The 16,390-nt window shown below is 42.3% G+C and overlaps 1 protein-coding gene across 1 annotated transcript; it reads right to left on the bottom strand.

Annotated features, from left to right (window-relative positions):
• Positions 1–1,487: 1,487 nt before the first annotated feature.
• Positions 1,488–15,060, bottom strand: LOC117363157 (olfactory receptor 51E2-like). Its single transcript, XM_033950503.1, has 4 exons — positions 15,010–15,060; positions 10,705–10,822; positions 9,315–9,483; positions 1,488–2,886 (listed from the first exon to the last, which is right to left on the bottom strand). Exon 4 carries the CDS (start codon positions 2,854–2,856, stop codon positions 1,906–1,908), a length of 951 nt encoding a protein of 316 aa, XP_033806394.1. The 5' UTR covers positions 2,857–2,886; positions 9,315–9,483; positions 10,705–10,822; positions 15,010–15,060; the 3' UTR covers positions 1,488–1,905.
• Between the last annotated feature and the right edge of the window lie 1,330 nt (positions 15,061–16,390).

A 16,390-nucleotide genomic window follows, 5' to 3' on the forward strand; every position in this document is an offset into this window, starting at 1 on the left:
ATTCCCGTGAATAGGGCATTGCCATAATCTAGTGTGGGAGGATGTTTTGTGATATCAGAAAGAAGGCTTCCAGATCAGCCGCGGGAGCCCGTGGCTTTGAGTGAACACTGCAGCAAGACAGAGAAGGGAGCCGGCAAGAAGGGAGGGAGAAGGGAGGGAGGGAGAATGACGTGTTGGGACTTGAGAGCACAAACAGGACAAGGAAAGGAAGGAGGGGCATGAACTTAGGAGGGAAAGAGGGAGGGGAGCATGAGCCATAAGATGGAAGAATAGAGGGAGTGAAGGAAAGAGATGCTGGAGAGAATAGAAAGGGAGAATTGGGTGTCTGAGAGAAGGAAAGAGATGGTGCACAGGGGAGATGAAGAAAGAGGAGAACTATTGGGTAGAGAGAGGAGGGTGGGAGAGAAAGAATTATTGGACATGGTGGTGGGAGAGGAATGAGGTAGAGATGCATGGGTGCGGAGAGAAGGGGGAGAACATACTGGGCCGAGGAAGCCTCCTGGTCTTTTTTTTTTAAGTACAGAGGGGAGGTTATTAAAATAAGTGCTAGATTGGGCATGGGAGAGAGCTTATGGGGCCAGAAACAGAGGACAGAGAGAGATGGTGGGCAATGGTCTGATGGGAGAGACGTTGGACCTGGGGTGGTGTGGAGGAAGAGGGAAAGACATACTTGAAGGGAGAACTGTTGGGAAGAGAAAGGGAGAAATGGTGGACCTGGGGAAGGGAGGAGTTGGGAGAGATGGGAAGGGGTGCAGTTGGGAAGAGAAAGGGAGAGAAGTTGGATCTGGTGATGGAAGGGAGAAATGGAAGGCAGAGAGATGCAGCATCTCTTCCCCCCCCTTCATTTCATTGTTCAGCATCAAGGGGGGAGGGAAGAAAAACAGAAAAGAGAGGGAGCAAAATGTTGGACCATGGGGATAGAGGAGCAGAGATGGACCCATAGGAGGGCAGGAGGGAAGAGAGCTGGAATAAGAAGTTGCTAGAAGATGGAAAGAAAGGGACATGGAGTTATAACTTGACCAGAGGAGAGAGGGAGGGGGATTCTGAAAGTGGTGAGCCATGTGGATGAGCTAACTGAGTTGATACAAAGAGTGAGCTTACACAAATTGAAGACTAGCATGAGCGATGGGATCTGGGGGAAGGTTTATAAGGTTTTAGTTAGCTCATTTGACAAATTTTTTTAAAAGTATAGTTTTCAGTTTTTTCCTGAATGTTTTGTAGTTGGTCGTTTGTAGCTTGGAGAGGTGGCAGACTATTTTCGCTGCTCTGGTGGCTAGTAGTTCGTCATATAGTTTTATTGCTTTGTATGTCTTTTGCTGAATGTTGCTACTATTTGGGTTTCTGCCAGCCTCATAGAGAATGACATGGTGACAGAATTTGTCCCCATCCTGCGGTTAACCATGGGAAACCATCCCCATGTCATTCTTTAAGGAGAGAGGGAAGAATCAGAGTATGAATGGGCAAACCACTGACCCTCAAGCCTTGCATTGAAGATGCTGGTGGAGAAGGACTGAGGTTGAGATAGACACTAAAGAATGACACGGGATGGTTTCCCACAGTTATCCAGGGGGAAGGAAATGGTGATCAATTCTGTCACCGTGTCATTCTCTACTAGAGAGTTAATCAATAGTCTGCAGTGAAATGCATTGCATTACTTGAACATTTTAGAAGACCAATTGGAAACTTAGTTATGTTATAGTCTGAAACTAATCTTCTAGAAGTTGTTTTATCTTTCCACCATGAGTTTGGATTCTACAGCACATTTGGGCCAAGGAGCCATGGTCTAAGCTAGTAGTCGAGCCCATATCTCTTACTTAGCTGGAAAGAATGGCAACCATTGATCAGCTATTCAGCACTGGAAAACCTTCCTATGAATTGGAGGATTGGGTCATACTAAAGACAATATCAAGATCTAACCATAATATGATGGACTATCTTCAGTACCCTTCTTCGGATCTGCTTGGTTTTTGCACCGTACACTATAGGATTTAGTGCAGGGGGGATAAAAAGGTAGACATTGCCCATATAATTATGAGCGATAGGAGCTAAGCTGTTTCCAAACCGGTGTATCACCGATAAGCCAATCAGGGGAAGGTAGAATGTCAAGACTGCAAAAAGATGGGACACGCAGGTGTTAAATGTCTTAAGGCGTTCCTTGTTGGATGCAAGCTTCAGGACTGCCCTTAAAATCATAACATAGGACAAGAAAATGAGCAATGAATCTATACCCATGACCATTAGAATGGCCAGTAAACCATATACTATATTGGGGGTTGTATCAGCACAGGCCAGTTTCATTACATCTTGGTGCACACAATAAGAATGTGAGAGAACATTGTTTTTGCAAAAGGGCAACCTCTTAATCAGAAGGGGAAAGGGGACAAAGAACAGCGCACCACGGACCACTGCCATCAGAGCAATTTTGGCTGTGAGTGGATTGGTTAGAATGGAAGCATGCCTCAGGGGATGACATATGGCAATGAAGCGATCAAAAGCCATGGCCACCAAAATTGTAGACTCAACGGCTGACAGGAAAGGAATCAAGAACATCTGGATCAGACAGGCATCAAAAGAGATTTCTGTTCTATCAAACCACAGCAGCATCAGCATTTTGGGCATAGTGGAAGTGGATAAGAACAGATCAATGACAGCCAGGAAAGAGAGGAAGATGTACATTGGTTCATGGAGGCTTGGCTCTGTCTTGATGATGAAGAGGATGGTGGCATTTCCTAATAATGTGATGATATAGATTGAACACAGAGGGAATGCGATCCAGATATGTGCACCTTCCAGTCCAGGAATGCCGATCAGGATGAAGGTAGAATGGCTCAAGAGAGTAGTATTGGAAAAAGTCATCGTGCACTCAGCTTCACAAAGTCCTGAGTCCTGTGGAGAAGAAAATGAGGGTTATTATTTAGGAGGAATATGTTTCAGCAGACAGGTATTGAATTTTGGGTGCACATCAGCAAAATCAATGGATTAATTTTAAAGTAACAAAATTATGCAATTAGCATCCAAAAGGCCACTTAGGTGGCTTTCAAAAAGTCAGTCACGGGCAGAATACACATGCCCTCTCCTTTACAAAGCCACGCTAGCATTTTTAGCACTGTGGCGGCCATGACAGCTCGGACGCACATATGAATTCTATGAGCGTCAGAGCTGTTACCGCTGTGGCCAGTTCTAAAAACACTAGTGCAGCTTTGTAAAGGAGAGGGCTAGTTTGCAAATTATAAGCCGAAGTACTAATACCCATCCCTGCCATGATGGCTCTGGGTGACACTTTGAGATCTATGTATCAAAGCTTCATGGGGAAGAGGGGGAGTCTGTATAAAATGGGCCCTAATATTTACATGAGTGTTATATGCATAAACAATTATTGGGTGCTAAGGTCCATCTTGGGGGTTAGCGCCCAAGAAAAGGATCTGGGTGTCATCATAGACAATACAATGAAATCTTCTGCCCAATGTTTGGCGTGCAAAAAAGCAAACAGGATGCTAGGAATTATTTTAAAAAGGGATGGTTAATAAGACAAGAATGTTATAATGCCCCTGTATCGCTCCATGGTGCGACCTCATTTGGAGTATTGCATTCAATTCTGGTCTCCTTATCTCAAGAAAGATATAGCAGCAGTAGAAAAGGTTCAAAGAAGAGCGACAAAGATTGTAAAAGGGATGGAACTCCTCTCGTATGATGAAAGACTAAAAATGTTTGGTCTCTTCAGCTTGGAAAAGAGACGGCTGAGGAGAGATATGATTGAAGTCTACAAAATCTTGAGTGGAGTAGAATGGGTACAAGTGGATCGATTTTTCACTCCGTCAAAAATTACAAAGACTAGGGGACACTCGATGAAGTTACAGGGAAATATTTTTTCACTCAGAGAATAGTTAAGCTCTGGAACTCATTGGTAGAGGTTGTAGTAAGAGCGGAGAGCGTAGCTGGTTTTAAGAAAGATTTGGACAATTTCCTGGAGGAAAAGTCCAGAGTCTGTTATTGAGAAAGACAAGGGGGAAGCCACTGCTTGCCCTGGATCTGTAGCATGGAATGCTGCTACTCTTTGGGATTCTAGAATCTTGTTACTCTTTGGGATTCTGGAATGTTGCTATTTTTTGGGATTCTGTATGGCATGTTGCTACTCCTTGGGCTTTGGCCATGCACTAGTGACCTGGATTGTCCACCGTGAGAACGGGCATGATGGACCATTGGTCTGACCCAGTAAGGTTATTTTTATGTGAGAGGAGGAGCCTAACCATGATCCTGAAGGAGTTTGGTGGAATGCAGTTGGGCCTTTGGAGATTTTTGATGGTGAAACGGAAATTGAAAACCCGGGTTTTTCCTTCGGAACCCGGGTCAGAAGTAAGATTACCTGGTCCAATGGATCTTTTTGTCTAGCATCACCCAGGTGGAGTTCCAGATGAGGGAAGACCTTGGCTGGAGGAGGGAGTTTGTCAGGAAACTCTAGAGCAGCGGTCTCAAACACGCGGCCCACGGGCCGCATGTGGCTCTCCAGGTTTTATTTGCGGCCCGCGGTCTGGAACATAAGAACATAAGAAACGCCTACGCCAGATCAGACCCTAGGTCCATCTATTCCGGCGACCCGCACATGCGGAGGCCAAGCCAGGTGCTCCCAGATGGAGACCCTGGTTACCCGTATCCATCAATATGTTTTGCAAGGAGGTATACATCCAACTTACACTTGAAACCCAGAATGGTAGTCTCCGTCACCACCTCCACCGGGAGAGCATTCCAAGCGTCCACCACCCGCTGTGTGAAACAGAACTTCCTGACATTTGTCCTGAGCCTGCTGCCCCTCAGCTTTAGTCCGTGACCTCTTGTCCGTTTCACATTTGACAATGTGAACAACGATGATTCTTGCTCTATTTTGTCGAATCCTTTCAGTATTTTAAAAGTCTCAATCATATCCCCTCGCAGTCTCCTCTTCTCGAGGGTGAACAGTCCCAGTTCTTTGTAGCTCAAATTTTCCATACCTTTTACTAGTTTCGTGGCTCGCCTCTGCACCCTTTCCAGCAGGGCTATATCCTTTTTTAGGTAAGGAGACCAGTGTTGGACACAGTACTCCAAGTGTGGTCTGACCATTGCTCTGTAAAGCGGCAGCTTTAACGTCCGCCGATCTACTCGTGATCCCCTTCTTTATCATGCTCAACATTCTGTTTGCTTTCTTCGCCGCTGCCGCGCATTGAGTCAACGGCTTCTGGTTTCTGTCTATCAGTACCCCCAGGTCTCTTTCTTGTTCAGTTTTGGCCAATGTTCGCTCAAAGCCGCGGGTTGGCGGCTCCTTGCGCTATTCACTCTTGCATTGGAAGCCTCTCTGATGTCACAACATCAGAGAGGCTTCAGATGCAGGCGCGGATCTCGCAAGGAGCCGCCACCCGCGGCTTTGAACGAACGAGCCGGCCAGACATGCTGCTACTCCAGTGGCGTACCAAGGGGGAGGGGGCAGTCCACTGTTCTCTTCCCTGCAGGGCCGACCAACTCTGGTGGCCCGACGTCAATTCTGACATCGAGAGGACATTCTGGCTAGCCAATCACTGCCTGGCTGCCCGGAATGTTCTTTCCGACATTAGAATTGACATCGGGCAGCGAGAGGTGGTCGGCCCCATGCAGAAGAGAAGCAGGGAGATGGCCTGTTCCCGATAGAGGCAGCAGCAGCAGCCTATTCCGCGGGGGAGGTGGCATGGGGGAGGGCAGGAAGGAAGAAAGAAAGAAGGTGGGGTGGGGACAGGGAGCCAGAAAAAAAAAGCAAAAAATGGGGCACGGAGGAAGGAAGAAAGAAGGAGGGGGGACAGGGAACCAGAAACAAAGCAAAAAATGGGGCAAGGAATCAGAGAAAGACAGACATAGAGAAAGAAAGAAAAATTTGGGGGAGGGAATGAGGTCTGGAGGAGAGGAAGCATAGAGGAGGCTGAAAGAAGGGAAGAAGTATTGGATGCACAGTCAGAAGAATAAAGTGCAACCAGAGACTGATGAAATTACCAAACAAAGGTAGGAAAATGATTTTATTTTCAATTTAGTGATTGATATGTGCCAGTTTTGAGAAAGAAAAGATATTGAACTTTAAATGTGAGTGCTGCAGAAAAAAATAGAGTACTTGGAGGGCCGCAGAAAAAATAGTTAATGTCTTATTAAAGAAATGACAATTTTGCATGAGATAAAACTCTTTATAGTTTATATATCTTTCCTTTTAACTGTTAAAGGAAAGTTTTATAAACTATAAAGAGTTTTACCTCATGCAAAATTGTCATTTCTTTAATAAGACATTAACTATTTTTTCTGCAGCCCTCCAAGTACCTACAAATCCAAAATGTGGCCCCGCAAAGGGTTTGAGTTTGAGACCACTGCTCTAGAGCTTCCTTCGAGGCAGTCAGCTTCTGTCCGGAGGAGCGGAGCACGCCGGTGCAGCCACATTTGCGTTCGGCATCGAGTGCGGCAAGTGAAGCAAGCGAGGCGGCTATTTCAGATGGCAGCGAAGAAGGTGAAGACCAGGCTGTACAGCGTATTTTGGCTGCCTCAGGAACACAACTGCCATTGTGTGAAATCCTGAGGTCGACGGGCCTTGCAGAATCTATCTTTAATGCGAGATTCCACAGGTACTGTGCAAATTAAACCTTTTGCTGTAGTTCCCTTAAAAAGCCCCCAGTCATAGATCTGAATTCAATATGGGAAGCTATCTCTGAATTGCAATCCTCATTGGGGACTCAGATGCAGAACTTAACAACTTATTGCTCAGGACTGCTTTTGGAGACAACACAATTACACCAAAGAGTGGGCAAACTAGAATCTGAATCTGAAGACCAAAGATGGGGTGGGGGTGGTTGGGAATATTTTATGATATTGTTTGGTTATGAATAACTGTTAGGTATATGGGAGGGGGGATATTTAATGCGAGTTAGAATTTGATGATATATTAAGTGATGTAAAAGTATAAATGATTATATTATATGTTACACTTATTGCGAGCTTTAAAAATGAATAAAGATTAATTTTTAAAAATTTGGATACTTTGTTCAAAATCAGCTATTAATGAAGGATAATGGGAATATTAACTTTAAATTGGAGATGCTGGAGAATGCGTCAAGAAGAGAAAACCTGAGATTAATTAACTTGACATGTTTAAAAGGTATCTCACAGAGGTTTTGAAAATTCCACAAACTTCTTATCCACCTATGTCGGGAATTTATTATCTTCTATTTGGTAAGAAGAAAACAGCAGAGGAACAAGAGGCTTCTGCCGTAGAAATGTTAGACATGTTAGACTTGACTAATATATTAGAAAGATGAGATTCTGATCAGATTTCAGTGGCTTTAGAATCTGATAGGGATTGATTGTTGAAGATATTTTTTAAATTTAAAGATAAAGAGTTTATGAATTACAAGATCCGAATGTACCCAGATTGATGAGGCTCTTTTGAACCTGGGCGTGGCAGCCTATTAAAAATGGACAGCTATGTGGTGGAATGGGCAAGCATGAAAAATAAAATCACCATTATATTTTCCTTCCATTGCTCTAGATTTACTAGTCAGGGTTTGTTTATAAGATAAGGACCTATCCAAGGGCAAAGGAGGAGGGTTTAAATGGCTAGATAAAATTACAATTGGAGAAGCCAGAACACAAACCAGATAAAACAAATACGGGATAATATATTGACCTAAATATGTGTTTTGTGCTGAGGTCACTGGAAACAGGAGGAGGCCTTCTCTCATGTCACTAGAATTAATATGTAAGTTCTGTTGAAGACCATAGAAGATATACACAGGCTGTAGCTTAGTTTTATGAAGTTCCATTGTTTCAATGTGTGCCCAGTCTGGTCTCCAGAGATCTGCAGGACAGATAAGGTTTGGCTTTTGACCTGGTTGCTATAGAGATGGACTTTTCTTCTTACTACAGAGATTACATTCCAGGGGAGGGGGTTCCCTCTCCTTTTTGCAGGGTAAAGTTAGAAATGCTAAATGGATATACAAAATGCATATATGATGAATAAAATTTTAGTAAACTAATAACGTAGGGACTTTCATATTCAAGGGTTCAGATTGACATATAATTACCCCTAAAAATTATACTGGAGGAGTCATATAGGAAAATGTAGAGTTTGTGGGAGTGGATTGGCCACTCCCCTTTTCTTTCACTGAGACACGGAATTTTCAGTGCATGCTCTTAAATGACTCAGTAACACGAGAGCAGTAGTTTGACTCTTAAAGAGAAATGATTTAAAGCTGTGTGAATGGATAATTTTTCCTCTGTAAGTTTATTGTAATACTTTTTCCTGGTTTCTTCTGTACCTTTACTTTATTAGATAAGCTAGTATTAAAATGTAACTTTTAAGAATTCTTGTGTGAGGGGGACGGACAGTCCCCCAATATGCATACAAGCCCCTTATATGATATCAAGTATTCATGACCAATTAGATGCAGGCAGTAAAATGTCATCATGTATTAGGTATATTTAAGTGAACCTAGCAGGACAGAATTTTGAGGGCGTTATGTCAGGGAAGTTGCATTTACACTCTCTGACTTGTAATGTTCCTTCATTGTACAAATGAATGCCTTATACGAAATATTTGTACAATTATCATCATGTCAGTGCACCTATAGGCAGGGTAGAACCAAAACTCTGCTCAAGATGTATCTAGAGTGACCCAAAAAAAGAGGAAACAAGTTTTGATTTTGCGACCTCATTTGTGCTTAGATTTCCTTGTAAATGTTTACTTAATTTTCAGGGAAATAGATATGTATTTTTTCAGTCTTCACAATTGTCAAGATTTATTTCAGGTAAAGAAGTGATCACTGCTAGTAACCCTGTTAACTTACAAGAAGAAGGCTCGTAATATGATGGCCTAGGTGATATTCAGATTTGCTTGTCTGTTTTCCTAATAATGATTTAATAACTATGAATATTCCAATTTATTTTAAAGCTCTCTCCTTTATATTGTGAACTAATTAACAGTACAAAAGGGGAAAATTCCTATTCTTCTAGAATTTTTTTGATGTTTGTTTTATTTGTAACTGTTTAATATGAATGATTTTGGTGATTATAAAACTGGAAATAAAAATTTAAAAAGGCTATTGTTATGCTCTTATGTAATATTTATTTGAATGTGCAAAGAGTCTACACTACATCTGTAGCCACATAATTGTCTTCAAAATATCATTTCTGCAGTTAGTTTAATGTTATCTAACAAAATCTGTTTGCTTCTGTTTTGGCTCTTGAGCTCCCTGTTGACCATCTAACCCCTAATCTAATGTTTTCTCCACTCCTGATTGTACACATAACCAGCAGCCTCAGTGGTCATTTTTACACACCTTTCTATGGACTGGTATGTGATGGTCAGTCTGGAACCACCAAGGGCTTGCTCAGAAATGCCTCAATCTCTGTGTTGATGGATGGTGTTTCCCTGCTGTCCCCAAGCTGTGTCTTCTCATCTCTTTCACCTCCAATCTTCAATATCTTCTCCACAGTATCTCTTTCCTCCTGTAATCAATTTTAATTTGTACATTGTAATTCTTGGGTTTGCCCAACTTCTTTATAATTGTGAGCCGCACTGATCCAGTAATTGGTTTGAGCAGCATTCGAGTATTAAATGTAATGTAACTGGTGGAGTTTGGAATTATGTACACATAAAACTCAAAGAAAGAATATCATCACGTTCATTTCAAAAAAGGCCAAGATGAAGCAATGAGCATTTACATAAAAATTAACTAAACAAATGCACAAAGTCTTAAGCACATAGGAGGGGCTGCTGAAAAGTTCTCAGCCCAACCCACAAAGTTGGGGCAGTCTCCACTTCGATCAGTGATTTTCTACTTTTTTCGTTTTGTCAGAAAAATACAGAACGAGAAAAGTGGAAAATCGCTGGCCTAAGTATAAAGCCCTCAGTGGAGATGGCCCCAATTGTGACGGTTGTGCTGAGAACTTTTCAGCAGTCCCTCGTATTCAGAGTTCAATCCAAAAATACTCCAAGATTTTGAATAAAAGACTTAACTGTAAAATCAACCATCCAATATTTCAGACATCTTCATTGCCCCGTTGACTGTGTAAACCACACAGAAAAAGTGCTATATCAAGTCCTACATTTACTGCTAATTTGTGCTTGCACATCCATCCCATCGCTTTATCAAAATACTTTGTCAATTTTGAAGTTGGATTCAAAGAGCCTTTCACAAGTGGAAAAAAGAATTGCAAATCATTTGCATTCAACCCATGTACCACCTTTAGCGCGTATAGAACGCAACGAAGACATTGGTTTTTAAATCAATTTACTACACTTTGGGCTGTTTGGCGAAAAGGCGAATGAATGAAATCTCCAAAATAAAAAGAGTAATGCAATAATTAATGAATTAATTCACTTTACCTGCTATTCAAAATATACTATAGGCAAGATATGTGGAAAGTGTCATCCTACAAAGAGTGCATATGACGATGTGGCATTCGTGTGTACACAGCCACTTTTTACAACGTAGACACTTCAAACTAGTTCACTTTTCCAGTGCACTCAAAGGGTTTTACATACTTAAAAACTGTTAGAGCACTCTACTGCGAAATACGAAACAACTCGACTGAAAACCAATAGCATTTCCAGCAAACGTACAGACTTTTCAGGACCCAAGAGTGGTCTCTGAAATATCAACTCCGTCTCTTTCGTACTTTGGAAACTGAGCCACAGCTGGAGTGGCAGGAGTGGAGGGTTTTTACCTGAGGAGTTCCTGCTTTACTTTCCTAAAAAGGTGACAAATCGATAGGAACCGCTGAATGAGACGGAAGAGATGAGGCACGATCTGACAGTCAAGAATGGGATGAAAACAACTTCCACCTGAAATAAACAGAAAGATGATAATCAATTGTAAATAGAATGTATAGCAAGTAAGTTTCAAGTTTAAAAAAATTTTTTTATTAAATCACTTAATCATGCTTCTAAGCGATGTACAAAATAAAAAGATTAAAAACATAAAATACAGACGTGACATAAAAAGACTGACAGTGCCAATGAGGAAGAAAGGTAAGAAATACAATAGGAAATAGGAAAGAAAGAAGGGCGGGATTAGGGGGTTCTTTTACTAAGGTGCGCTAGCATTTTTAGCGCACGCAGGAAATTACCACGCGCTACGCTTCTATAACTAACGCCGGCTCAATGCTGGCGTTAAGGTCTAGCCCACGTAGTGCTATTCTGCACGTTAAAACCCTAACGCGGCTTAGTAAAAGGAGCCCTAAAAGAAGAAAGTAAAAAATAAAAAAAAAGCTCATCGTGGTTCACAGAGTCAAAGATTGAATGGGAAACATTTAAGGCTACTCTTGAACCTATCGAGAAGACATCATGCTCTTAAATAAGTAGGAAGAGAATACCATGTCTGAGGGGCTATAATTGGGAGGAAAAGAAATCAGAGTGCTCGAAAAGCCAATGTCCAGACTGTATGAATACCTCCAGGAATATCCATCTGTCAAGGAAGGGGGAAGACAAACTAGTACCCCTGAAAGAATGGAGACTTTTCAGTGTCGATTATTGCATTCATTAGGGACCTCCAGTTGGATATGGTTCATTAATGTCTGCTATAGGATATCGTAACTACCACTCAAGCAATGATCTGGTTTTGTGGCTGATCAGTTAATCACCTGCAGGACTTCAGTCTTCTTGGTTGCTCGTTCCTCTAGGTACGATGCAAGATCTTTATGAATCCTGATATGTGAATCCCACCAGGAAACACAGCCAGTTGGGACTCACCACTGTTACTAATATTACTCTTCTGAGCATATTCTGAGAGGGGAGAAATCAGTGGAGGTATGGCATGTGCGACCTAGGAATTATCCAAATAAATCCTTTCTTCAGAAGTTTCTCTTACACTGATCCAATTACAAATAATCAGGTTTTCTCCAGGGCCAGTCTGGCTGCTCATGTCTAAAATAGAGTCTGGCAAATACGTAACAAGTGAATAACGCTTTCCATTACAGAAGCCCAGGATCCAGAACCTTGATTTATCACAGATCCATTTTTCAGAAAATAGTTGTCTGGTATTGATTGTCACTATGGAGGCAAAATTCAGCCACTAGGATGGGATATATTTTTTTAATTCCCTGATATTGAGCTACACAACTGCCAGCGGCCAGCACATGGGTGGTCATACCTGGATAATGCTGATGCCCGAACATGGCTCAACATTGAATATCCAGATCTAATTTAACCAGCTACAAGCAGCGCTTAAAAAAAGCATTGACCGCCAGTGGCAGTATATTGACTGGATATTGTCACTATTATTACACAGTAACATAGTAAATGATGGCAGAAACCCCCCCAGCATAGGCCATTCACTCTTCTCTGAGACTGTGTGGATTACCCCCTTTGACTGATCCTCCCCCCCGTGCCTCTTTTTTAATTCTGTCCTCAGACCATATAGAGAACCTCTGCCTATACCTTTGTGATTTCCACGTCCTGAGGAAGAGCATTCCACCACCCTCTCTGCGAAAAATGATTTAGAACATAAGAACATAAGAAATGCCTCTGCTGGGTCAGACCCGAGATCCATCGTGCCCAGCAGTCCACTCACGCGGTGGCCCAACAGGTCCAGGACCTGTGCAGTAATCTTCTATCTATACCCCTCTATCCCCTTTTCCAGTAGGAATTTGTCCAATCCTTTCTTGAACCCCAGTACCGTACTCTGCCCTATTACGTCCTCTGGAAGCGCATTCCAGGTGTCCACCACACGTTGGGTAAAGAACTTCCTAGCATTTGTTTTGAATCTGTCTCCTATCAACTTTTCTGAATGCCCTCTTGTTCTTTTATTATTAGAAAGTTTGAAGAATCTGTCCCTCTTTACTCTCTCTATGCCCTTCATGATCCTATAAGTCTCTATCATATCTCCTCTAAGTCTCCTCTTCTCCAGGGAAAAGAGACCCAGCTTCTCTAATCTCTCAGAATATGACAGGTTTTCCATACCTTTTATCAGATTTCCTGATCTTGCTTTTAATTTTCCCTCCTTGCAACTTTCTTACTATTATGATTATTAAAAAAAAAAAAAAAAAAAAAAAGACTCTATATCTCCATATGATCAGAAATTGCAGTGGCTCTCAATTAAAGGTAGGGAATTATTCCAGTTTGGCTGTATTTTTTGTAAAGTCTTGCAAAGCTAGCACCAAGATATTGAGTTGATCAGTTTTTATTTGCTTCTCCAGGTAGTTTTTTGCGTAGTCCTTCATTTTTTTTCCCTTCTGTTAAGGGCTTTTCCCATACAAGATTTATTAGTCTACAGCAGTGTCTCTCAAACTTTTTTTTTTTTAGCTCTGGCACACTAAATCGAACAAACTTTTTTTGTGACACATTATAATTGAAATTATAAAATTGCAATACCAACAAAAAATTAAATTTGAGAATTATTTATTTAAAGTTCTTTACACTATGTATGGGTAATTGTAACTAGCAGATAGAATAGAATTTGCCAATCAATGCAATGGATGTGCTTGTTTTTGAGTGCAAATTAATCAAAACGCAGCTCGATAGTCAACAAGCAAACACACATTTCATTTTCACCACCTGCAGTCGTCCTCTTTTTTTCAATTTAATTTCTGTCAGAGCTGAAAATCCAAGATCACAAAGATAAGAAGATCCAAACAGTAACAAAACCTTGATTGTTTTGTTGCTTAAGTTCAGATAATGACTGCATAAAAAATAAAAATAAAATGACCAGCCCTTGTTTTCAAGGACCAACACGTCAAAGAATGATGCTTGTCTGGGCAACCGTATCCTTACGCACACAGACGCTCATAACATTAACAGACTCTTCCATACCTGACGTACATGTCATCTATTCTAGTGCACACTTATGAAGGGAACTTTAAAAAATAATATAAGGTTCTTGAATCTCTCGTGGCACATCCAGAATCTCTTCAGGGCACACCACTGTGCCATGGCACACAGTTTGACAGACACAGGTCTACAGGTTTCTTATCCAACTGCTCATGGGGATTTTGTGTTCTGACCATTAATTTTAAATTCAGTACCTTATATAAAAACCTACCTCTGCATAGCCCTATCCACTCTGTCCTAAACTGTTCTTTCCCTCTTCCTCCATATTTGCTCTGAGGAATCTTCTATAGACCGCTGCTAAATTACTGAATACTTGTAGACACGTGGAGGGGCATAATAAAAAAAAAAACGTCTAAGACCCCTTTTGGCCTAAGGCCTTAAACATTGAAAGTAGAAGCAGGGAATATGTCCATTATCAACAAAAAAAACGTCCAAAAGGAGGTTTTTTTGGATAATGGCCTGCCTCTACGTTCAGCTGTTTAAACGCCTAGACCACCACTACATCTAAACTAACACCATATAATCAACCTAAAAAAAGCCTAACTCCCAAACGCCCAAAACAAGAGCTTTTAGGCGAAGGAGGAGCCAGTCCTTTACCTAAAAACTGGATTCTGTAACTGGTGTCTGTCAAAAACAATACCGGTTACAGAATCCACCCCCCTCGACAACATCGAGGCAAGATAGCCCAAATCCTCTTGCCCCACCAGCCGCAACCTTTCCCGACAACATTGGGGCAAGAGGGAACCCAAGCCCATCGGAGCAAGAGGGAACCCAAGCCCTCGCTTGGGCTCCCTCCTGGCCGGATCGTATGGGGGGAGGGGGGAGGAAGATCGCTGGGCCAGAAGGGCTTTGGCTCCCTCCAGGCCGGATCTGTGAGGGGAAGGGGGGAGATTGCGGGGCAAGAGGGCTTGGGCTCCCTCTTGCCTCGATGTTGTCAGGGAAGGTTGTGGCTGGCGGGACAAGAGGGCTTGGGCTTGTGCATAGTAGATGACTGGAATGCCCTCCCAAGGGAAGTGGTGGAGAGGAAAATGGTAATGGAATTCAAAAAACTGTGGGATAAACATAGAGAATCTCTAATTAGAAAATGAAGAATGTAAATTAAAGAGATAAGACCAGTACTGGACAGACTTGCATGGTCTGTGTCCCATATGTGATGATTTGGTGTAGGATTGGGCTGGGGAGGCATCAATGGGAACTCCACTAACTTGGAACATGAGGCTGTTGCTGGCCAGACTTTACAGTAGACGTCCTGCAAACAACGGGTTGGTTGGATAGGCTGGAGTGAGCTTGGACGGCAACTTCAGCATTTGGAACCAGGTGGACTTTATAGTCTATGATCTAGAAACATCAAAGAAGAGACAAGTTAATTTAATCATGTATTTTTAATGGATCTAACTAATGGGCAGACTGGATGGACTGCTCAGGTCTTTATCTGCCGTCATTTACTATGTTACTATGTTTTCTTAGGTGGACCCCAGCATCTGGTAATTGTGATTTGGGTTATTCTTCCCAATGTGCATCACTTTGCAGTTGTCCACATTACATTTCATCTTCCATTTGGATGCCCAGTCTTCCAATTTCCTAAGGTCTGCCTGCAATTTTTCACAATCCGCTTAGTAGATCTTCGAGATTCACCTAGATTTCTTTCAGTTCCTACCTATGTGATGGGTGAGGTCCACCATCTTCGTACCAGGCAGGCAAATGTCCAGGCGATCCTCACACCCACCAGCCAGCCTAATGATCGAATCACCAACTACGACAGCTGTCCTAATCTTTTCCTCCTAGGCAGAAGCCCTGGAGACACATCCTCGGTGCGAGAGGCTATTGCATCTCCTGATGGGCCAGTCCTAGCTACAGGATTATTTCCTACTTCACCAGGGTGATGCTCTCCTTCTAGGAGACCTCTCTCCTCCAAAACAGCAGAGGGTCTACCAGACTGGAGATGGGACTTCTCTACAACATCCCTGTAGGTCTCCAGAATGGAAGATGAGCTGAGGATGCAGTTAGACTTTCACCAGATATTTAAGTTCTTGAATACACCTGCAAGCCTGAAAGCTATCAGGCAGTGAACATTTGGATACATTCAGTGTTTTTCTGGAGAGTGATGAATATCTTTTCTGATTAGCCTGAACTGAGTATTGAGCTACTGAATGCTGGTCCCACATTCTTCATCCCAGGCGCTGTGATAAGGGAGGTATGGGGGGAGGGGTGTTATATTAAATTGTATGCATTCTTCAGAGGGAAAAGGGTCGCCTGCACTTCCCACACCAGTAGCCAAGTTCTTTCTCCACTGCTGACTCTCTCTGAGGCAAGATTTATAGGGATCTGGAGAAATCATCTTGGCCAAATGATGTGCTGCAAACATCCTTCAGGGGCTGGTAAGGAGGGGTCATGGAATTCCTTACTGGGAATGAACAGAAAATCGGTCTCGTGGGTTGCTGTGCCTGGGTCTGTAGTTTATACAGGACAATTTTACAACGCGCTGATCCTCCTGTGGTATAAATATTCACTTCTCAAAAATAAAGACAAGGTTTGCATTTTGGGTCTGTCTTTCATAGTTCTGTCTAACCCTCCAGCAAGTTTACA

Source organism: Geotrypetes seraphini, chromosome 6 (genome assembly GCF_902459505.1).
Source record: "Geotrypetes seraphini chromosome 6, aGeoSer1.1, whole genome shotgun sequence".
NCBI lineage: Eukaryota > Metazoa > Chordata > Amphibia > Gymnophiona > Dermophiidae > Geotrypetes > Geotrypetes seraphini.